Source organism: Carettochelys insculpta, chromosome 26 (assembly GCF_033958435.1).
Source record: "Carettochelys insculpta isolate YL-2023 chromosome 26, ASM3395843v1, whole genome shotgun sequence".
In the NCBI taxonomy this organism is placed as follows: Eukaryota; Metazoa; Chordata; order Testudines; family Carettochelyidae; genus Carettochelys; species Carettochelys insculpta.
The window spans coordinates 2,876,789-2,900,159 of NC_134162.1; the positions used below are offsets into that span (position 1 = coordinate 2,876,789).

General features: G+C 59.6%; 1 protein-coding gene across 1 annotated transcript in view; it reads right to left on the reverse strand.

Annotated features, from left to right (window-relative positions):
- The window catches only part of CACNA1S (calcium voltage-gated channel subunit alpha1 S), an 84,796-nt gene that overhangs the window by 47,423 nt on the left and 14,002 nt on the right, over window positions 1-23,371 (reverse strand). The window contains exons 5-23 of the mRNA XM_074977324.1: window positions 22,792-22,944; window positions 21,782-21,987; window positions 18,460-18,563; window positions 15,880-16,028; window positions 14,830-14,911; window positions 13,955-14,115; window positions 11,873-12,098; window positions 10,440-10,647; window positions 10,126-10,246; window positions 9,575-9,689; window positions 9,343-9,436; window positions 8,553-8,622; window positions 7,742-7,874; window positions 7,365-7,494; window positions 5,292-5,351; window positions 3,703-3,809; window positions 1,885-1,972; window positions 1,346-1,453; window positions 963-1,015 (exon numbers count right to left, since the gene is read on the reverse strand). Coding sequence (XP_074833425.1) covers window positions 963-1,015; window positions 1,346-1,453; window positions 1,885-1,972; window positions 3,703-3,809; window positions 5,292-5,351; window positions 7,365-7,494; window positions 7,742-7,874; window positions 8,553-8,622; window positions 9,343-9,436; window positions 9,575-9,689; window positions 10,126-10,246; window positions 10,440-10,647; window positions 11,873-12,098; window positions 13,955-14,115; window positions 14,830-14,911; window positions 15,880-16,028; window positions 18,460-18,563; window positions 21,782-21,987; window positions 22,792-22,944 — 2,368 coding nt within the window. The remainder of the gene's footprint in view (window positions 1-962; window positions 1,016-1,345; window positions 1,454-1,884; window positions 1,973-3,702; window positions 3,810-5,291; window positions 5,352-7,364; window positions 7,495-7,741; window positions 7,875-8,552; window positions 8,623-9,342; window positions 9,437-9,574; window positions 9,690-10,125; window positions 10,247-10,439; window positions 10,648-11,872; window positions 12,099-13,954; window positions 14,116-14,829; window positions 14,912-15,879; window positions 16,029-18,459; window positions 18,564-21,781; window positions 21,988-22,791; window positions 22,945-23,371) is intronic.

Sequence of the window (23,371 nt, forward strand, 5' to 3'; positions counted from 1 at the left end):
CTGCTGCTCAGAGCACGGTGCCGTCTCACCACAATCAACCGGCGGAACTCCCCGCTGCAGGAGGCCCAAGGCCAGTGCTGGTCACAGCAAGCAGCATGGCCGAGCATGAGAGTCTGACAGTACCGGGCCTCACCATTCATGCAGTCGGGGCGTGCGGAGGAAGGATCCCTGGGGGTGCCAGGGCTCTGCTCCCCCATACAGCCTGTTCAGTGGCTCGCCAGATAGACATTCCTTGGGGAAATGGGCCATTGTGCTGAGTGGTTTCTTGCAATCCTGTTTGCCGGTGTCAGGGCCCATGCCCGGGGCTCTCCTGCCACTCTGCAGCCCGATGTCGGCAAGCCATGTTCTGTGGGGCTGGGCATCTCCCCCTGGGGCACCTGGGGTTAGCCAGGGCAGCCTGGGGCTACAGGCTGGAGCAGCTTGGCAAACCCCACCCCACACTGCCACTGCACATCCACAGCCAGGCAGACTCCTGCCCCAGGCAGCACCCAGCCTGCTCCAGAGCTCTGCACCGACTCCCCTGTCTGAGAGGGGACTCGCAAAGGACACAGAACTCCGGGGGCCGCCGTCTCCTGCGCCTGCTTTGGGGACGAATGAAGAAGACCTGAAAGAGCTTTTTCAGGTTGTGCCAGGAAAAGCGGGACAGCCCCAAGCTAGTGCTCTAACCATTGACCCAGCTCACCTCTGGTTTACAAGCCCAGCTCCTCCCTGGCCCTGGCTGTCACTGCTAACCTCTGCATGCTGCTCGTACAGCAAACTGGCCCCCCTCCTGCAGGCTTTGCTCTGCACAGAGACCCACGCCCGGGCTCCTCTGCCCCACAGCATCCGGGGAACAGGCTGGGAGCGCAAGAGGCAGAAAACCGGGGCTGTTTCACCTTCCCCAGCAGTGCCCCTCCTGCGAGGACGCCCCGGTCCCTGAGCTGCGGCTGCCGTGTGTGTGCAGTGAGGGTGGGGTTGCTTACTTGCATTCCTCTTCCGTCATCTTGGATGGGTCCGTACAGCTGCTAAACTTCCCCTAGTGTGAGCAGAAGAGTCAGGGATGTTACTGTGGCCGCAGGAGGCCTGACTCATAGACCTGGGCAGCAACATCAAGGGTGACTGCTGTACACTCTGGCCCGGCTTAGCCCTGAGCTGTCTCCATGGCCCGTCCCAGTCATGGGAGGCTGGGCCCTACCTCATGAGAGGTGTTAGAGCCCAGCCCCACCTGCCCCACGGGGCTGCCTGGTACATCTGAGGGGCTTTCTCAGGACATGGCCTCCCCGAGTCAGTGACACAGGAGAAGGCTCTCCCAGAGGGGACCCCTTCCGGGACCTGCTCTCCTCAGCATGGGGCTGGGGCCGCTCACCTTGAACAGCTGCACCCCGATGCAGGCAAACATGAACTGCAGCAAGGTGGTGACGATCACAATGTTCCCGATGGTCTTGATGGCCACGAACACGCACTGGACCACGTGCTGGGGAGAGAGGCCAAGGCAGAGGTGGGCCGGGCCTGCCACACCGCAGCCGGCTAGCGGTACATGCCGGAACAGCCGGCGCAGAATCCCCACACCCGCGTGCAGGGCAGGGAGCCGGCCCAGAGGCCCCACGCTGGCGTGCAGGGCAGGGAGCCGGGCCAGACGCCCCACACCGGCGTGCAGGGCAGGGAGCCGGGCCAGACGCCCCACGCCAGCGTGCAGGGCAAGTGGATGACTCAGATGCAGTCGGGAGATGCTGCCTCCCAGATGCCCAGAGAGCAAGCTAAGCACTTGCAGCCGAGTGAAGTCAGGCCTAGCAGTGATGGCTGGAGTCTGGCAGAGGCTGGATCCTTGCTGCGGCTCTGGGGGTGCCGTGTTTACCCCGGCAGAGGGCCCTGGTCCGGGGACCTTTCTCCCCGCCCCGCTCTCACCTTCAGCCCCTTGGCTCTGTTAATGGCCCGCAGCGGCCGCAGGACCCTCAGCACCCTCAGGATCTTCACCACAGAGATGGCGCTGGACCTGGGGGGGGCAGAGATGGGGTGAGTCACCTGGCTTGGGGCACAGCCCCACAGATCAGCTCCCCACAGGGTCAAGAGCCAGACCTGCCTGCAGCGACTCATCTGGGGGCCAGCCTACGCCCCTGCCCCTGGAACATGGGCAGGGGAGCCGTACCTGGCCAGGGCAGGAGGGGGCGGGCTGCAGGAAGCAGGTGGGGTGCGGTGCAGAGGAGAGGCAGGGGTGCACGCTAGCAGGGGGAGGAGGCGTCAGGCTGCAGTGGGTTCAGAGAAGCAGGGGCAGGGGGCTGGCCAGGGGCCATGCTGCAGCAGAGGCAGGGGAGCAAACCCGCTGAGTTTAACCAAGCGTCCCAAGGGCAGCGCTGTCCACTGCCAGCATATTTTGCGGCTCCTCCCACGTTACTGGACGGAGCCGGCAGTCAGGGCCTACCAGGGGGCCCAGCAGGGCCATTTGGTCTCAGCCTCAAGCTCAAAGGGGGCCTCAGATTTACACACACGTTCATTTTTGGCATGTTATAAGTTTTGCAACTTGTTTTGACACACAACCCTCACTCATTAGTGCCTCACACAACTCACTCAGACGCACGTCACTCACTCATTAGTGCCTCGCACAACTTGTTCAGATGCACGTCTCGCTCATTAGTGCTTCGCACAACTCATTCAGATCTACGTCCCTCGCTCATCAGTGCCTCGCACAACTCATTCAGATCTACGTCCCTCGCTCATCAGTGCCTCGCACAACTCATTCAGCCGCACGTCGCTCACTCAGTGCCTCGCACAACTCGTTCAGCCGCACGTCCCTCACTCATTAGTGCCTTGCACAACTCATTCAGCCACACGTCCCTCACTCATTAGTGCCTCGCACAACTCGTTCAGACGCACGTCCCTCACTCATCAGTGCCTCGCACAACTCATTCAGACGCACGTCCCTCACTCATCAGGGCCTCGCACAACTCATTCAGACGCACGTCCCTCGCTCATCAGTGCCTCGCACAACTCGTTCAGACGCACGTCCCTCATCAGTGCCTCGCACAACTCGTTCAGACGCACGTCCCTCACTCATCAGTGCCTCGCACAACTCGTTCAGACGCACGTCCCTCGCTCATAGTGCCTGGCACAGAAAAGGGCTAGAAAAGGATTTGTCAAATAAAAATACGTACTCAGATTATACCTCTATTGTGACTGAGGGGCTCAAACACTGGAAGTGATTCTGGCCTCTGCAGCCACACAGGGGCCCTCTGATTTCCCCACCCAGAGTACAAGCCGCTAGGCAAGACTCCCAAGTGCCACAAGGAGCTGGACCTCGGCACCCTGATGGAAGCAGGGGATGGGGACAGCGAGTGCAGCCCGAGGTGGGTGCTTGCCCGCCCACAGACCCTTGCTTGCCAATTTGTGGCATATGCCTCTCCTGTCCAGTCCCGGGGCTGTCCCCTTGCTCTTGGCAGTGTGGCCAGCTGGTTCTGGGGCACTGCGCAGTGTATGAATGCTAATGCCAGGGGAATCCCCTGCTCGCATGTGTCTGGTCACCAGCTGATGGTCAAGAGGTGTCAGGTCGGTGTTACTCCCCACACCGCCTCTGTAGCTTGCATCTCTGCCCAGGTGCTGGCTATTGTCGGAGGCAAGGTAGCAGGCTGGACAGACCAACGGCCAGACCCATTCTCTGTCCCTGCTGCTCCTTCAGATGGCACCATCCTGTCCCAGACGGGCAGACCTGCAGCTCCAGCGGGCGCTTACTCGATTCCCATGGAGATGAGGGAGACGGCCACCACCACCAGATCCAGGATGTTGAAGTAGTTCCGGCAGAAGGAGCCCTTGTGAAGGAACGCGCCGTACGCCGTCATCTGAAGGGCAGAGGAGGGGGGTTAATGACTTTACGGATGCTCTTTTCAGTGCCTGCTGGGCTCAGGAAGCCAGGCCGGAGCGCTGGAGACCAAACCCCTCTTTGGATCCACAAAGTAGGCACAGCAAGAGAAGCTAATCGCGTACCGCCAGCCCTCAGCCCCGCGCTGCAAGAGTCTCTCCAGAGACTGTTCTTGGACCAGCCACCAACCGGATGGTGGTAGCCGACACAGACGCCGAGGAACCAGGCTGAGCGCCACAAACGGCTGCCACCCAGCCACAGCACAGCCTTGGCAACGGCGCCATCTCACAGGGCTCGAGGGCCGAGCTGGCCCAAGCTCAGCAGTGCTGTTTCCTGGGACGTTTCATCATTTGGGTTTGATCCGGATTGGAACCTAACCGGCATTCCCCAAATACCCGGCAGAAGGAAGGTTTGGAAAATGTCACATTTGGGACACTGGCCAATTGTTCCAGATTTTATTGTCTTGCAGTTACGTTTAATTTTATATTATTTCACACAGGTCTGTAGCTTGCACCACCACTGCGGGAAGTCAAGCAGCATTCTGACGGACAACCTGTCACCCAACAGGGGAGGTTTTTCTCTAGAAGCCGTTGTGGGGAAGTTCTGTGACCCGCATCACATAGCAGGTCAAACCAGACGGTCACAAGTAATGGTCTCTGCCGGCCCTGGAATCTCTGAGTACATCTACACTGCCCATGTTACTCTGTGGCTGCGGGAAGGTCGTGACGTGGGCAGTGGACTGCTGCTTTTCCACCGGGGGAGAGAGATCCTGCAGAAAAAACACCCCACCCTGAATGAAAGGGCAATGAAGTGCCCTGTATCCTGGCAGTTTTCAGCTCTGAAAGTTTTGGTGTGTGGGAGCGGGAGGGGGTGAATGTTCTTTTCACACCCCAGATGACTAAAGTTTTATCACCAACAGGAGCCCTGCAGACGCAGCCGTTGAACCTGTGGCGGTTTAAACCACGAAGGGCAGCTCCTACTTGGCACTGATTGAAAACTTTTCTCTTCTAGATTAACGTTTCCTGTTTGCTTTGCAAATCCACCAGCAAACTACTTTGTTGCAGTGCAATCAGGAGCCATTTTGCTCAAGAGGAGTTGAAGAGAAAATGTTTCAGTTCGGGCTAGGGGGGCGGCTGTCTGGGAGGAGTTTGAAAAGAAACTAAAGTGATAGTTTGTTATATTCTGACACATCATGACAACAGGTCGAGCTATGGGACGACTTTCCGGCAGATACCGTAGTGATTTTGGTTGTATCGATTGCAACCTGTTGTGGAACAAGGGAAAGTTGGAGAAAGAAAGGACCTGGCATTCCAAATGCGTTTTGGAAAATCACCTCACCTTAGATTTTTGTTTTGAGATGGTTTGGGGGCATTTCTGGAATTTTTGTCAAGACCAACAGCGTGTCGCAAAACATTGCACTTTTGGCAAAACTAACACACCCGTAAGAAGGGCCGTGACTCACCTTCAGGACGATTTCAACCGTGAACACGGAGGTGAAGCCGATGTCAAAATAGCTCAGAACCTGCAGACAAAAATCAAGCGGAGGTTTTGGTGACGCAAGAGACAAGACACTACTTGAACGTCGCACGGGCAGGAGCTTTGGCGCACTGTCCTGAGGAGTGGAAACTGCACACCGGGTACAAATAATTAATGCCACGATAACTCAGACATGTTTGCACTGCACCTGCTTCTTTCATGCCAGCGTATCTACTGACACGAAAGCATGCAGCCTCCCAGCAGCAAGGAAAGGGCTGTCCCTGGCAGACACCAGCAGCCCAATGGCTAGAGCCAGGGCTTCTTGTGCTAGTTCTGCCAGCTTTGGGAGAGATGGTGGTTAATACTGGGGACTTATAGCTGGACATCCTGGGTTCAGCGCTTGGTTCTGGGACAGAGCCAGGGTCTAACAGGTCAGGATTATTAGGTTCTTCTCCCACATCTGTCAGCATCCTGATGACTGACCTTGGTCATGCAATTGTGCCTCTTTTTTGTGCCTCAGTTTCCCCACAAGCAACAGTGCTTTGGGGGTCCTCAGAGAAAAGGTCCCATGCATCCAAAACGTTACCATCCGAGATGCTTTAAAGGTGTGAAACTGAGGCACAGAGGTAGGTTAAGTGATTTGCCAATGATTACCTAGGCAGTCAGTGGCAGAACCGGGGCAGAAGCAGGAGTCTAAGTTCCAGATTTCTAGAGTGCGACGTTATTGGATTTTAAGATGTAAAACGTTGCTACAACCACTGTAATATGCTTGCAACAAATTGTATTATAGCAAGGGGGCCAAGTGAGGTATCGACTGAAAGCTGGTGATTCACTGAATCTATTTATGTGGCTCATATGTTTGTATCATATTTACATATGGAATTAGAAATATTGGCTCCGTGTTTACACTTGAAATGTTAGTTTCTGGGAGACCACAATGGGAGGCGTGGTGACCTATGGTGGAAGCTTCCTAGGCAAGCTGAGCTGTATTTGACAGAGGAACCTGGCTGCAAGGTGCAACCCAGCAGAGAGGCAATGGCTGTTGCCTCAAAAGGACACGGACAGGTGACCTGCCCCTGTGACAGGCTCCGGCTCAGATGTGCATCCACACAGGGAGAACAATGAATTCCCCCAACAGCGGCACGGGGATGGAGGGCCCTGAGGTTCCTCCAGTTTGTCTTCAGTCCAGCTCTGCACTTCAGGAGCATCTCAGCTAGGAACCGAGCTGGAAGGATCACTGACCCGGCCTAACAGGGGATGTACTCCAGAGACTTCGACTCCACCTCTGCTGCAAGCTGCACCAGGAACCTTGTGATGGGTGTGCGTGATCGGTTTGCTTCCACAGTTCCACCCTCACCCTCTTCTTTCTTCCTTGTTACTAGTTACCCTTTGGGTTTTAAATTCTCAAGGACTGGTGCAGCGTTGTACGATCTGAGACACACATTGCCTGGGGATGTGGCTGGCCCTTTGGGACTGGGAGAACCTGTTTGGATTTGGTGCGATTGGTTCTCAGAACCTCTCCACTGCGCGAGGAGGGGACCGGCTGTGGCCCAAGGGGAGCTGGAGTGTCGGAGGAAATTGCGTGGGACTTGTGGCTGGCCAGTGCGACCGGTGTGGTCCTTACAGTGGGGGACCCCCAGGCTGGGGCTGTCAGTAGCCCTGTTTTAAGCCATTCACCCACACTCTGGGAACCCACAGTGGCTGCTTCCCCCCCTATTGATGGGAGAGGGAGGATTACCTGGCACATGGAGTGGGCGGCAGGGGCGGACGACAGCAGCAGCAGCTGCAGGGGATCCCCTACCCTCAGCCAACCCCCTTCACCAGTTCTCCCCCAGGGCGGTCTGCCGAGCCCTCCCACCGCCAGGACTAGAACCAGGGCGTCTGTCTCCGTAGCCCCTGATCTAACCACTAGCCACCACTCCCCTCTCAGGGCCGGGGCCCTGACTCCCGGGCCACCCTACCAGGGCCGTAGCATGGCAAGTAGTTCCCCTGCAGCTGCATGTTTCTGGGAGCTCAAACCACCCTCCCCAACCAACGGCCCCCGCCAGCCCCGGGGCACCTGGTTCCGGAAGGACTCGGGCTGGATGGGGTCCTCGGCCGCCAGCGAGATGCTGCTGAGCAGGATGAAGAGCAGGATGAAGTTGGTGAACCAGGTGGCGTTGACGATTCGGTGGCACAGCACTCGGATCCTGGGGGAGAGAGGGAGCGCTGGGGCTGGCGAGGGGGCCCCAAAGGGGGCGTGGGAGATGCTTAGGGCCCAGCTCAGAGCTGGGGAGCAGAGCAGCTGGCAGATCCCTGCGTGAGCGCTGGGGCGACAGCCGCTCTGGGTGATTCTCCAACACCCCGGCACAGCCTGTGGGCCCGGCCGGCCGTGACCAGCAGAGCCAGAGGTGTTTCAGCCCCCGCAGCTCACGGCCAGGGAGACACAGCACCTACTTGTTGGTGGGGCTGAAGATGAAGAAGGCGCTGGCTTCGGGCATGGGCACGGCTTTCTCCTTCAGCTGCAGCTCTGCCAGAGGGCGCGGCCGTGGGCTCAGGGGGATTTCGGGCTCATCTTCCTCATCATCACCTGCGGAGCACGGGGAGTGAGGGCGGAACAGGGTGAGTCGCTCGGAGCCGGGGGCGTTGGGGCCTTCGCTCAGCAGGAGCCAAGACAGCTTCAGAGCAGCTGAACCTCAGCGTGGAGCAGGCTCCCTCCGCCTCGCTCCCTCCTGGGCAGCCCAAGGGGCTGGTTCTTACCCAGGTGGATGCCTGAGGCCTCCGGCTGCTGGGTGAGTCGGCAGGGCAGCGCTGACCACCTGCCCTTGGCTGCGTTTCCTGTTGCGCCCCACAGGCAGCATGCGGCTGCTGTACTTCGGATGCTCCCCCCTTCACCCACAGCCCCGGGGGGACCCGACACTCCAGTACAGACCTCCAACCTCCTACCGCAGCCACAGCTACCGTTGCCCCAGGGAGTGGGGAGGGCCCCATCTCAGGGCTCCTAATACCCCACTAGCAGGTGTGGGCCTTGCGCCTCAGAGACGCAAGGTGAGTGCAGCGTCGGATCCCCCCCCCACAGGAGCGCTAGCACCCCCCGATCGCCCCCCACACAACCCACAGAGCTGACTCCAACCTGGCGTTGGCTGGGTGCAGCCAGGCAGCTCTGCACTGGGGTCAGCCCCGAGCTGGCTGCGCTCGTGGGCCCAGAGCCTTCTGAGGGCAGTGGCGCCGGTGGGTAGCTCTCTGGCGGCCTGGGCAGGAGCCTTACCTGGGAAGTCAGCAGAGGGGTAGGGGTCTTTGATCTCATTGACGTTGGATTCAAACTCGTCCACTTTTAGCTGAGGAGGAGAGAAAAAGGTGACTCGGGAGCCGTGCTCCAGCCCTACTGGGCCACAGCTGCCCGGTGGGAGGCAGGGACCGCCATGGGGGCGGCAGCCCCTTGCAGGCAGGGACCATCGCTGTGTCCTGGGTTTGTGCCGCCTGGTGCAAGGGGGCACCAACCTCGGCGGGACCACGACACAAAGAACGTGGGCAAGGAGCCAGGACCACTGGCCAGGAGCGCAAAGCCCTGACAGGCTGGGGGCAGGTGTCACCTGTGTATAAAGATCTTGAGTGGAAACTCCCCCTGGCAGCCCCATGGAACAGGGCCCTTGATCCTGGGCCCCCTGAGCACCCTGAGCACTGCCTGAGAGTTTCTGGGGGCCCAGGGGGATCTCCCTGCCCTCTTGGCTATTGATCTTTCATGCACAACCGGCTGAAGAATGGGAACGCATCAGGAACGCACTCAGCTGATGGGGAACGGTCCGCTGGACATGTGGCCAGAGGAGCGCATGGCTGAGGCCGGAGGCCCCCCGAGGAAGGCAGCTCTGCACTCTGCAGGCTCAAGAGGACAGGCCAGAGAAGCAGCTGAAGTCCAGGCCTGGCCTGCCCCTAACCTTTGCGGGTCACACGTCATCACCAACCTAGGGCTCTGCCCAGCGGCGTGGGGATTTCCAGGCAGGATTGTAGCATTGCCAGCTCCCCCAGGTCTGCCAGTGCAGCAGAGCTGCAGCACTGACCTTGGCTGTGGTTGGGATCCCTTCGGCCTTGGCTTTCTGCTCCAGCTTCTTGGCCAGCAGGAGCTTGTCCTCCTCGGATTTCTCGGGGTAACCGCTGGATGGGAGAAGCAAAGAGGAGAGGCGGGGAGTGAGGCTACGGCAGAGATGCAATGAATGCTGAGGAGCTGATGCCCAGACCAGAGGCACTCACTGATTTGCAAGCCCTGGCCTCAGAGCAGAGAGCACGACTCACCGGGACATTTTCCGCCGCTTCTTCTCTTCGGCTTTGGCTTTCTGGGCAGATGTCAGGCTCTCAGCCTCAGCCAGATTGTCCACGGCAATGGCCAGGAAGACGTTGAGCAGGATATCTGAGAGGGGACGGAGGTAAGGAAGCGTAGGGCGCGTGCTCATGTGTGGGGGCTGCCCCTTGTGAGGAGACAGCCCCTTCCATTGCTGCTTACCATGAGCTTATGTACTCTGTGCAATGTACTCAGGCAGCTGGGGAAAGCCCCAGCTCAGTCACAAGCTCAGGACAGCTGCCTCTTGTCTGCCCCAGTGAACCTCTATTGGTGCCAGCAGTGGGATCCGAAGCCACAAGACCAAGAGAGCTCCCCCATCTGATTTTTTCAGCCCTCTCAGAGGCCGCTCCTGTTTCACCATTTCCCCCGCTCCTGGTTTTATGATATCTGAACATAGATACCCAGCCCCATGGCCCCTCTTCCATGTGTCCTGCGTCAACCCCCCCCAGGGACAAGGCAGGAAAACGCCCCACTGTCACTGCCCCACTGGCCAGGAAGAGGATACAGTTCCCACAGACAAAGAGGATGATGAAGTAAATGCAGACGAGCATGCCGGGGAAGGAGGGCCCGCCGTAAGCCATGATCCCGTCGTACATGATCGAGTTCCACTCTTCTCCAGTCAGGATCTGGGAGACAGGGCGAGGGAACAAGCCGGGCAGGGCCATTTCCATCAGACCAGCAAGAACACAACCTCCCTGCTCTAACCACTAACTTACACTGTCTCCCTGAGCCCACAGAAGAACCCAGGTGTCCTGACTCCAGCCCCTCCTCTCTGCAGTAGAGCAGCAGCTTGCTGGCCACGGCATCCCGCCCCCGTACCTGGAAGACGCTGATGAGAGCTTGGGGGAAATTATCAAAGGTGCTGCGCCGCACCTCCATGTCCTCAAAGTCGTACTTGCCCCCAAAGAGCTGCATCCCCAGCAGGGAGAAGATGATGATGAAGAGGAAGAGGAGGAGGAGCAGGGAGGCAATGGAGCGGACCGAGTTCAGGAGGGATGCCACCAGGTTGCTCAGAGAGGACCAGTACCTGGAGTGAGGAGAGGCGCACAGGCGGCTGCCGATGGGGAGGGGCACAGCTGGGACACGCCACCAGGAACAGGGGGTGGGGGAGTGGGTGCTGCTGAGAGACACCCTTGGCTCCCCATGTGTCGCCTGCGTGGGCCCGGGGCTGGGTGCTAAGCAGGAGATGAAGCTGACAATGCCTGGCTCTCCTGGAGAGCTTCCCGTCTGCAGATCTCAACGTGTGTTGGAAAGGAGGCCAGGCTCGTGGTCCCTCTCTCACAAGAGGGGAAACCGAGGCACAGGGTGGGGCCAGGACTTGCCCCAGGTCCCCAGCAGCCCAGAGGCAGAGTGAGGATTTGAACCCAGGTCTCCCGATTCCCATTGCTGTGCGCTAGCCACTAGGTAACACAGCCCAGCGCTCGGCTCCTGCTTTCACCACAGGCAGCTTGAGCGATGGAGGCACGGCGCAGCATCTCCGTCGCAAAGGGAGAGGAGAGCTGCCCTGCCAGGCAGAGGGGCCGTTCTGGGGGTGCTCGGCTGTGGCCGGGTCGAGGCAGGAAAGTACCTGCACAGACGGACCTGGGGAGAAGCCCTCCCCAGCCACACCCAGCTCCCCGCAGCTTCATTATTCCCAGCGCGGAGAGGCGAGTTCCTGAATCCCACAGCCCACTCAGCGCCGGGCTCCCCTGTCTCCGGCAGCCCTTGGGCAGAGTGGGATCCGGTTCCGGGCAGCGGGGCCTAGCTGAGCTGCTGGTTTGTCTCATGGCAGACGGACTCAGCGCCTGCGCCTTCCCTGCCTCCATTCCAGCTGGGCCCCAGGCGCTGCTAGGAGGTCTGCCTGCCCCACAACGTGCAGGGCAGCCCGATCAGCCTCCTGCAGAGTGCTGGGGAAGCTGAAGGCAGGGGGTCAGTGTCAGATTAGAGCCCTGGAGTTCTGTGTCCCCGTCCCCTCTCGCGTGGGACCCACCAGCCCCACTGCCCTCCTGGAGCCCAGGAGTCCTGGCTCCCGGCCCCCCACTCCAACCCACCAGCCCCACTGCCCTCCTGGAGCTGGGGAGAGAGCCCAGGCCTCCTTGCCCCCAGCCCCCCACCGCCCCTGGGGACCCACCCACAGCTGTGAACAGACCCTGGCCGCACAGCTAAGGCGCCAGAGAGCTCAGAGCCTGTGGCCTCGGCAGGCTAAGGACAGCCACCTCCGGCGCAAGCCCCGGCCCTGGCTCCTGGCCCAGGCCTGGGAGAGGTGCCCCCACCTGGTGATTTTGAAGATTCTCAGCAGGCGGATGCAGCGGAGGACGGAGATGCCCAGCGGCAACATGACGTGGAGCTCCACGAGGATGATCTCCAGGAGGCCGACGCACACCACGAAGCAGTCGAAGCGGTTGAAGAGGGACATGAAGTACTGGCGCACGCCCAGGGCGTACATCTTCAGCAGCATCTCGGCCGCGAAAAGCGACAGCAGCACCCGGTTGGCGCTGTCTGAAAGTAGTGAATCCGGCCGGTCAGGACTCTGCGCTGACGGGGGGAGGCGGAGAGGGAGGGGACCAGCCTCCTCCTGCCTCTCCCCGGCCTAGGGCAGGGCAGCAAGGAGGTGCAGGGGCTGGCTCATGCCCCCCCTGCCGCTTCCTAGCCCCGAACGGCAGCAGCAGGATGCTCTCTCCCCCACCCCAGCCAGACGCGTGCGTGATGCTCTTGGGGTTTAGGATGAAGGAGCAAAACATTGTTGCAACCGCTGGCCTAGGTCTGCACCAGGCCCTGGGCCAAGGGAGGTGCTTACTGAAAGCTGGCGATTCGCTGAAGCTGTTTTTTCTGCTCGTGTGATTGTAGCATTTTTGTGTGGGGAGTTGGAAGTGTTGGCTCTGGGCTGGTAGCTGAAGTGTTAATTTCTGGGAGACCACGAGAGGAGGTGTGGCGACCTGTTGTGAAGGTGCCTGGTCAGGTGAAGTCCTACCTGACAAAGGGTCTCATTAGATTCCAGCCCACATCTGAGGAATCTGGCTGCAAGGTGCAACCCAGCAGAGAGGCAATGGCAGAAACAACTTGGACAAGTGACCTGCTCATGTGACAGGCTCCATCTCAGACGTGCGTCCACACAGGGAGAACAATGGAATTCCCCCAACAGGGGCAAGGGGCCAATGAGGGCCCTGAGGTTCCTCCATCTTCAGTCCAGCTCAGCACTTCAGGAGCATCTCGGCTAGGAACCGAGCTGGAAGGATCGCTGACCTGTCCTAATGAAGGATGTGCTCCAGAGACTTCGACTCCACCTCTGCTGCAGCCTGCACCAAGAACCTTGTGATGGGTGTGCGTGATCGGCTTGCATCCACGGTTCTACTCTCACCCTCTTCTTTCTTTCTATCTATAAACCTTTCGAAGTTCGAAGCTAAAAGACCAGCCCAGTGTGCTCTGTTGGGTACGATCTGAGGTGCACATTGTGATGGAGTGGGGGATACCTGTGTGTCTCACAGAGGGTGGGGGGCTCCTGCTGAGGGTAACCGAGGTGACCAGGTGACACCTCTGGGCTGCAGACAAAGGAGGAGGTGGAGCCTGAGGGGCTTTAATTTGAACTGGAAGTTGGGAAACAGTGAGTCTGGGCTGGGAAAGAGAGAGATAAAGTAGGGGGCAAGGCCCCGGCTCCGGGGCCCCCTGTCCCCAACATGGATTGGACTGGCTGTCTCTGCCTGCAGCACTGACTCCTCTGTACGACGCTGTTCTCCTGCTGAGAGAGAGTCACGCCTGCCAGCAGACGGGGTGCAGAGCTTGGGGACCCCTGAGCCCCCTTACACACATTGCCCTGGGGGTGTGGCTGGCCCTTTGGGACTGGGACAACCTGTTTGGATTTGGTGTGACTGGTTCTCAGAACCTCTTCACTGCGCGAGGAGGGGACCGGCTGTGGCCCAAGGGGAGCTGGAGTGTCGGAGGGAATTGTGTGGGACTTCTGGCTGGCCAGCGTGGCGACAGAAGTGCTCTGCGTGATGGGTTTGGTCCTTCCCCCAGTCTGGGGCTGTCACTAGCCCTGTTTTAAGCCATTTGCCCGGTTTGGCTCTCTCAGCGGTGCCTGGTAAAACCCCCAGTGTCACCGCACGGGGCTGCAGAGGAGCTGGAGTGCAAACACAAGACCAGGAGGAAACAACACACGCCTGCATGTATGGGTGTGCACAGGTGCAGGCCTAGGTGCACGCTTGTGTGTGGTGTGTGAGAGGATTCACACGTGTGTGCGTGGACATGTGCACGGGGGCTCCCACGCCTGTGCGGGTGTCTGCCTGCATGTGCTCGTGAGTGTGCATGAGCCAGCAGCGCCCTCATGTGCTCCCCCAGCACCGCACCGCCTTGCTCACCTTGCACCCGGGTCAGCCACTCGGGCTGCTGGTGGTGCTCGGAGGCTATTGCGAGGGTGTTCAGGGAGACGAGCAGGATCACCAGCCAATAGAAAAACTTGGACTTCACCACCTCGCGGCACTTCCTGCGGAACAGGCGGTTCCACCGCCTCCATTGCCGGCTGGAGAGAGGGGCGGGCAGGGTGACTTCGGGGCTCCCTGCCACCCCAGCGCCCAGCCCCAGAGTCGTTGCAAAGCGCCTGGCCCAGCAGCCCCCGGGGACCCATGCAAACACACAGGAGGGGGCTCTGCAGGCAGGGGTATTGCTTTGCCCTTCCCTGGCACCTTTCCTTCAGCCCAGTCTAAGTCCCCACCAGAACCAGGCTAACAGAAGGAATACTGCTTCATTACTGAGCAGCTTGTCTCAAAGCCCTTGGGACACGTGCATCATTTACCCCCGTTTTAGAGATAGTAAAACTGAGGTACGTGCCCAAGGAATTGAACCCAGGTGTCCTGGCTGCTCGCCTAGGGCAGCATCCATGAGCTGCCTTCCCTGCTGCAGGGGAGCTGGTCCTGGGCGTACCCTGGAGAGAACACTGCTCCTTAAGGAGCACTGGCGTCTCACTCCAGGCTCAGCGTGATCTTTGACCCCCAACACACCAGAGGCAGCGCCCGCAGCCCTGGGCTGCATTGTGCAGAAGGAGGGAGAGGAGCTTGGTGCCTGGTCCCTGGGAGAAGGGGCAGGGTCCCACCTTGGCTAGACATAGCAAAGCCACGTGGCATATCCACCCCCCCACCTGCTCCCCTGATTGGGTCTCTGGCACCTGGATGGATCCCCAGAGAGACCGGGTGAGGTGGGAGAGAGCAGAGACAGGCTGCAAGGGGTGTGAACTCACAAGAAGAGAATCCACTTGTTCATGCCTTCAATCTCATACAGGCTCTCGGTCTCGGAGCCCCCTTCCTCCAATGGCAGCATGCCTGTGAAAGAGAGAGCGCTCTGGGGAAGCACCCGGACCTCCCAGCAGGGAGCTGTCCTGCCCTCTGCAAGGGAACACTCCAAGGGTTTGGCAACACTGCGGTGGAAGGAGCGACTGCAGCTGCTGTCGGCACACTCCCTGGCTAATTCAGGTACGGGGACGGCAGGGACCTCGGGGCTGCCGTAGCGTCACCTGCTCTGGTAACCGAGCTGGGCAGCTTCGGGTGACTGCAGATACACCCTGAGAAGCAGCTCTGCAGCGGAGGGGTCCCATCTGGGGACACCAGAACCCTCTGCAAAAGGCCTGGCCTCACCTGCCAGAACGAGCTTTTGGCACTGTAACGGGAGACACTGGAGCCTAGGGGAGCAGAACTGGCGGCAAGAGTGCGGGGACCAGCAATGGAGTTCAGAGCGTCCCCCTCCATATGGCTCCAGGCTGTGTCAAAACACCTCCCGCAGTAAACACAGCAGGTACCAGGACACAAAGGCTCAACCAGCAGGGAAAGGGGAAGGCGAGGATGCTGGTAACTCTCTTCTAGAGTATCTTCCATGGAAGGCTCTCAAAGCCCTTAGCAAATGGGAGTGAATTCAGCCCCAAAGAAGCTAGTATTATATATCCCACCACACATGGGGAAACCGAGGCACAAACTGGTGAAGTGACTTGCTGGAGGTCACCTAGCTAGTCAGTGGCAGAGCCAGGAGCAGGTTTCCTGAGGCCTTGGCCTGGCCTATGGCATCAGACTGCTTTTCCCCTCCAAAACATTCTTCGCCTCTGGCTGGTCTTAAACAACTTCTAATCTGAACAGCAAGGGAGGGGCCTCCTCCTTCAGCCAGTGACCTACATTCCTCGCCCCACCCCACAGCCCCTGGATGGTCCTCACACAAGCTCCCACCCGCTCCCGGTGGAAGATCTAACCGGAAGCCAGGCCTGGTCGTGTCCTGCCCGGCTTCGCCCAGAGGGGTATGGTACCTTCTCCCCTGACCCGGTGGCTGTCCATGACTTCTGCATGTGTGATCCAGTCCATGTAGCCCTTCAGATCCTCCTCCAGCTGCTGCTTCTCCCGCAGCTTCTGGAAGGTGCCCCGGGACTTGGCCTTCTCGCGCTCCTTGGTGAACTCCCTGAGGAAACCCAGATGGCTGGCGTGAGGCACAGAGGGAGCGGCCATGCGGGGGCACCAGCCCAGACCTTGCTCATAGAATCACAGGGCTGGAAGGGACCTCAGGAGTCATCAAGTCCAGCCCCCGGCCTAAAGCAGGATCAACCCCAACTAAATCATCCCAGCCAGGACCTTGTCAAGCCGGGACTTAAAAACCTCTAGGGATGGAGATTCCACCACCCCTCTCGGTAACACATTCCAGTGCCTCACCTCCCTCCTGGGGAAAGAGGTTTTCCTAATACCCAACCTACTCCTCTCCCTCTGCAACTGCAGCCCATTGCTCCTTGTTCTGCCATCTGACACCCCTGAGAACAGCCTCTCTCCATCCTCTTTAGAGCCCCCTTCAGGAAGTTGAAGGCTGCTATTCAATCACCCCTCAGTCTTCTCTTCTGAACAAGCCCAAATCCCTCAGCCTCTCCTCATAGGTCTTGTGCTCCAGCCCCTTAATCATTTTTGTTGCCCTCTGCTGACCCTGCTCCAGCAAATCCACATCCTTTTTATACCAGGGGCCCAAAACTGGACACAATATTCCAGATGTAGCCTCAGCAGTGCCAAATAGAGGGGAACAACCACTTCTCTAGATCATGGGATGTGCTCATGGAGCATGTGCTGCTTCCCATTTTAGCAGCTAGTTCCCAGGAAGGATAAAAGCCTACTACTGCTGCCCACTATTGGCCTCACACAGCCAAAGACAGTGAATGGATCAGTCCCGTCTTTCACGAATTCAGGGGAGGGGGTCAGGAGAGGAATACAGGAGCTGATTTCCTATTCCTCGATTTTGTTGTTACCCTGTGGGACTCCTTGTCGCAGGAGACCACCAAACCAAGTGCCACAGGCAGACTGGAACGCGAGGAGCACGCCTGGCTGTGCCCACTGCTGCTGGGAGGGCCCCAGGTGCGTCCGACCTAGGAAGTCATGCAGTATGGCCCAGCTGCAGGGGAAGCTCCCACAGCCGGACTGCGCAGAGCGGCTGCCAGCTGGGCTGTCTCCCGCATGACCTGTGCAGGGAAACCTTAGCTGGGCCTTTGCTCCCCCTGCTCAGAGGGGTGCAGCAAGCCTGTAACACGTCTGGTCTGAGCTGGGAGACTCTGGGGGTGACTGGTGAACTAGCCTCGTGGCACTGCAGGGCAGGGCTGGATTAACTCTTCTGGGGGTTGGGGGCTGTTAGATTTTTGGGGGGGCCCTAGGCTCCGGGGGGGGTGAAGTGGGGGCTGAGAGAGGGAGGGGACTGGGGGCTGAGGCGGAGGTCAGGTGTGGGAGCTGGCTCTGGGGCTCAGGCAGGAGGCTGGGGGCAGGTGCAGGATCGGGGCAGGAGTTAGGAGACAGGAGGGGACTGATGGCTGGAGCAGGGGGCTGGGGTAAAGGTTGCTTACCTGGGGGCAGCTCCCTTTGGTGGAAAGGCCCCTGGGAGGGGAAAGGGCATAGAATCCTAGAATCCCAGGGCTGGAGGGGACCTCAGGAGGTCATCAGGTCCAGCCCCCTGCCTAAAGCAGGACCAGCCCCAACTAAGTCATCCCAGCCAGGGCTGTGCCAAACCGGGACTTAAAAACCTCCAGGGATGGAGATTCCACCACCTCTCTAGGTAACACATTCCACAGCTTCACCTCCCTCCCGGGGAAGTAGCTTTTCCTAATGTCCAACCTACTCCTCCCCCTCTGTCACTTCAGACCATTGCTCCTTGTTCTGCTATCGGTCACCACTGAGAACAGCCTCTCTCCATCCCCTTTAGAGCTCCCCTTCAGGCACCGCCCCCAGCACTTCCAATGGCCACGATTCCCAGCCACTGGGTGCAGCCGGGGCAGAGCCTGCAGGCAAGGGACACACATGGGTGGCAGCCGCAGACCGGATGGGGACTGGCAGCGTGCGGAGCCCTGTTTCACATTTCACCTCCCACCCGCACCACCCCCAACCCGGGCTGGGAAAACAAGCTCCCTTTTGGCGGCCTGGAGATCTTCTCAAGCCTGGGGCTCTGGGCTGCAGCCGCCAAAGCCCCTTTTGAATCCAGCCCTGCTGCAGGGAGCAAGGACGTGACACCCGGTTCACTGAGCAGGGAGAGACATTTTACAGGGACTGTGGGAAACCACATCAGGGCAGAGCCTGCCCCTTTGTTCAGCGTTCGCCCAGCGGCTAACACCTTGGGGTCCGGGCCAGGATAGGGGCTGGTAGGTGTCCCCCTGGCTACAAACAAATAATTCCAGTATGTTCAGAGTCTGGTTTGGTACCACTGGGGAGAAACTCTCTCCCTACTGTGAATCCTGCCCTAGGCTGACAGCAGCCCCCCTCCACAATCCTGAGCCATCCAGAGCATCCCCCAGCACTCAGGGAAGCCCAGACTTGACGTCCCTGTGGGGTCAGAGAGCAAGGGGGGTGCAGAGCAGCAGGTGCGTCCTTACCCACTGAGCACACCCAGCACCAGGTTGAGCACGAAGAAAGAGCCCAGCAGGATGAGGCTGACGAAGTAAATCCAGGGCCACTCGTTCCCGATGGCGTCGTTCACCTGAGCAAGACAGAGGCAGGTGAGGAACCCAATCCACTTGGCACAGGTAAGCCAGTACCGGAATCGCCAGGCCCCTCCGGGTCTTTACGCCTGGGGAACTGAGACACCCTTTGGCCAAGGTTACGCTGGGAGCCTGTGGGAAAGGTCTCAGGCTGGCTGATGGGTCAGGGCAAGCTTTCCTCCCAGGAAATCCCTGTGTACAATGAGGATAACAGCACTGCCCTGCCGCCCAGTGGGGCGTGAGAGTACGGACAGTGACGTGCTTTGAAATCCATTGGTAAAGGGCGTTAGAGATGTAAGCAGAGTGCGACTGGGCTCTCCCCTGACATCTGGTGAGGTGCTGCAGAGGAAGGACTTCAGGAGCTGATCTCAGCTGCACAGACGCACCCACCCCACCTAGGTGCTCAGCACGATGCGATAGTTCGCCCAAAAGGTCACCCCTGGCTGGTTGGGATCCCCAGTCTCCTTCTTATTGGGGCAGGAGTAGTAATGGCTCATTCTCCTTGTGCAAATCCAGGCAGCAGAGCTGTGCTCGGCATTTCCCCATTGAGAGATTGTCTCGTTTTCTACCGGAAAGTCATCTTCCAGCTGCGCTTAGGAGCAACAAGATGCTCTTCGATGTCTTTTTTTGTCAGAATCAGTTCATTTTCAGCCCAAAGGCCTTCCAAGGCTGGGAACTATCAGCAGATCACCTGAACGGAGCTGGCAGACTGCCAGTGGTCTGCAGCCCCCCCTTGGAGAACCTCTGGTCTAGGTGATAGTTTGTGCTGCCAAGACCTCTATTGGTCCCTTCTCGTCCTAAGATTTCGTGATTTAGACTCAATTGAGAGTCTTGTTACACACGGCAGAGCTGACATCAGATTCCTAGTCCTGAAGGTTGGACCTGCTTTGGAACATTGTCTCTGATGCAGGAGATTGCCCCTTGCATGTGAGCAGTGAGACTCCCCACTAGCTGCTGCCATCGCTGAGAGCTGTGGTAAGTGGTGGACCTTAAAGCCATCTCAGAGAGCGGCCAGCGGGGCGGCTGACGGAGAGATGCAGTGAGCGGCCAGCAGGGCGGCTGACGGAGAGGTGCAGTGAGCAGCCAGCGGGGTGGCTGACGAAGAGGTGCAGTGAGCGGCCAGCGGGGCGGCTGACGGAGAGGTGCAGTGAGCAGCCAGCGGGGTGGCTGACGAAGAGATGCAGTGAGCGGCCAGCAGGGCGGCTGACGGAGAGATGCAGTGAGCGGCCAGCAGGGCGGCTGACGGAGAGGTGCAGTGAGCGGCCAGCAGGGCGGCTGACGGAGAGATGCAGTGAGCGGCCAGCGGGGCGGCTGACGGAGAGGTGCAGGGAGCGGCCAGCGGGGCGGCTGACGGAGAGGTGCAGGGAGCGGCCAGCGGGGCGGCTGACGGAGAGGTGCAGTGAGCGGCCAGCGGGGCGGCTGACGGAGAGGTGCAGTGAGCGGCCAGCGGGGCGGCTGACGGAGAGGTGCAGTGAGCGGCCAGCGGGGCGGCTGACGGAGAGGTGCAGTGAGCGGCCAGCAAGGCGGCTGACGGAGAGATGCAGTGAGCTGCCAGCGGGGCGGCTGACGGAGAGGTGCAGTGAGCAGCCAGCGGGGCGGCTGACGGAGAGATGCAGTGAGCAGCCAGCGGGGCGGCTGACGGAGAGATGCAGTGAGCAGCCAGCGGGGCGGCTGACGGAGAGGTGCAGTGAGCAGCCAGCGGGGCGGCTGACGGAGAGATGCAGTGAGCAGCCAGCAAGGCGGCTGACGGAGAGATGCAGTGAGCAGCCAGCGGGGCGGCTGACGGAGAGGTGCAGTGAGCGGCCAGCAGGGCGGCTGACGGAGAGATGCAGTGAGCAGCCAGCGGGGCGGCTGACGGAGAGGTGCAGTGAGCAGCCAGCGGGGCGGCTGACGGAGAGGTGCAGTGAGCAGCCAGCGGGGCGGCTGATGGAGAGATGCAGTGAGCAGCCAGCAAGGCGGCTGACGGAGAGATGCAGTGAGCAGCCAGCGGGGCAGCTGACGGAGAGGTGCAGTGAGCAGCCAGCGGGGCGGCTGACGGAGAGGTGCAGTGAGCAGCCAGCGGGGCGGCTGATGGAGAGATGCAGTGAGCAGCCAGCAAGGCGGCTGACGGAGAGATGCAGTGAGCAGCCAGCGGGGCGGCTGACGGAGAGGTGCAGTGAGCAGCCAGCGGGGCGGCTGATGGAGAGGTGCAGTGAGCAGCCAGCGCGGCGGCTGATGGAGAGATGCAGTGAGCAGCCAGCAAGGTGGCTGGCAGCAAGTGACAGAGAAGAGCCCCACAGAGATGGGCAGAGAACAATGTACGAGCAGTGGAGTGAGTAAGGTGCCTCTTTACCCCATCCCTACCTGGGGTGGGAGGTGAACTCTGCAGAGGCACCCTGAACTCTGGGTCTGCCCTTGACCAAGGACAGCAACTGTGAATGGGATGCAGAAAAGGGCCGGACACGTGAAGGGATCTTTTGGGATGCTGGACTTAAGAACTGGAGGCAAAAAGAATATTGCCCAGTTTCCTTGAGGGTGGAAGTTTCTGTTTATGAACCCGGTTTGCAGAGCTCCCCCAATTAATACCCGGTTACTTCCCTCCTTTTATTGTTATTTTGTTTATTTGTTTTTGCTACACTCATATTCTGTGCTTGCGAGAAGGGAAGTATTGGCTCTTGGAGGTGGGAGGGGTGTAATTTCCCCAGGTCACTGAGTGGAGGCTCAAGCTGGGTTTGTGTTGTATTGTTGAACTCGGAGATGCTGAATTTGGCCCTCGCTGCTGACAACTCTGGCTGGTAGAAGGGCTACAGATCAGAGCTCAGTGGGGGGTATTACAAAAGCCACCCGATCCATCAGATGGCAGCTCCTTTGTCTCAAACAGCCCTCTTTCCACGCTCCTGAGAACAAAGGGCGCCCCGAAGGGTAACACACCAAGGGCTTGCCAGAGACAGAGGTGGGACTGGAACTGAGCCATCAACCGTCCTTCCTCTGCTGCCATTCATCGTGGCCGGAGGGAAAGTTTGAGGCCAGTTACAACTAAACTCCAAGAGGAGGAGCTGTCGGAGAACTTCCTCCCACCGGCCCCTCTGTCTTTTAAGGCAAAGGGGGATTAGTTTGGGCTTCTCAGCTGTTCTTGGACAGAGCCCGTCTCTTGCATAGACAGAGCTCAAACCGTCGGAGGCTCTGCTGTGGAAATGCTAGTGGCTCCAGCCCACTCAGGCCTGGGGCCGGCACCTACCCAGTAGAGCACCTCCGTCCATCCCTCCATGGTGATGCACTGGTACACGGTCAGCATGGCAAAGCCAAAATTGTCGAAGTGGGTGATGCCATGGTTGGGCCCCGGCCACCCGCCCCTGCACTCCGTGCCGTTGAGGGTGCAGTGGTGGCCGTGGCCGGTGCTGGCGCACGGGGACGGCTTCTCCATTTCCACTGTGGCAATGATATCTGAGGGTGAAACCAAAGCACGGGGGGGAGGCTGAGCAGAGGACAGAAGGCTCACGACCTGCCTGCTGCTGCTTGCGTCTCTGCTCCCTCCCCGCCCAGAGGAAATCTTTGGTGACCTCCCAGGCACGTCCTATATCCTTATACCACCCCCCCCGCCAGGCCATACAGCCTGTGTAACGCCCCCCACCACGCCACACACCTATGCCCTGTTCCTGCGCCTGCAGAGCCAGTGATGTCCATCACAACTGGGCCTCCCTAGGCCGCCGATGGACTTTCTCCACAGACACACCCCAGAGCAGCAGGAGGTCATCGGGTCCAGCCCCCTGCTTCAGGCAGGATCTACCCCCACTAAACCAGCCCAGCCGGGACCGTGTCAAGCCGGGACTTAAAAACCTCCAGGGATGGAGATTCCACCACCTCTCTAGGTAACACATTCCAGTGCTTCACCTCCCTCCCGGGGAAACAGTTTTTCCTAATATCCAACCCACACCTCCCGCTCTGTAACTGCAGCCCATTGTCCTTGTTCTGCCAGCTGTCCCCACTGAGAACAGCCTCTCTCCACCCTCTTGAAAGTCCCCCTTCAGGAAGCTGAAGGCTGCTATTAAATCACCCCTCACTCTTCTCTCCTGCAAACTAAACAAGCCCAAATCCCTCAGCCTCTCTCCCTAGGTCACGTGCTCCAGCCCCTTAATCGTTTTTGTTGCCCTCCGCAGAAGTGCCCTGTTTCCCTTCCCCCATTCTGTCCCCCAGCTCGGGGCGGGGGCGGGGGCGGGAGGGAGGGAACGGACCCCCTGCGTCCCAGACCTGTCCCAATGTAGTAGCAGGTCTTGTGCATCTTGCCCTTGAACAGCTCCTGCCCGACGATGGCGTAGATGATGATCATGAAGAGGACCAGCAGGGCGATGTGCAGCAGGGGCACCATGGCCTTGATGATGGAGTTGAGGACCACCTGCAGGCCTGCAGCCAAGGGCAGGGGAACTGTCAGGCCCTTGCCACCAAATCACTGCAGCACCCGGCATACCCTGCGCTCCTTCACGGCTGCTGCCCATGGGAAGGGACCTGGTCGCAGCTCTCTTACACGAGCCCTAACTACTAGGCTGTACTTTCTCACCAACCTCCGTAGAGCTGACGGGTCACTACTCTCCCCGGAGCGCGTGCGGGAAGGGAAGCCCTGCTGAAGCGACTGAAACCCTCTCACTCCCGCCAAATGGGTCTGGTCCAGACAGCAGCAGCTCCAGGTGTCCCTCAGGCTGCCCCCAAAGGACCAGGGAAGGATGAGTCCCCACCAGTGGGATGGCAATGTCCAGACACGGGGTGACCCACCAGATCCACGGTAATGACATTCGGCCGTCACCAGTACGGTGGGACTGACACATGCTGGGCC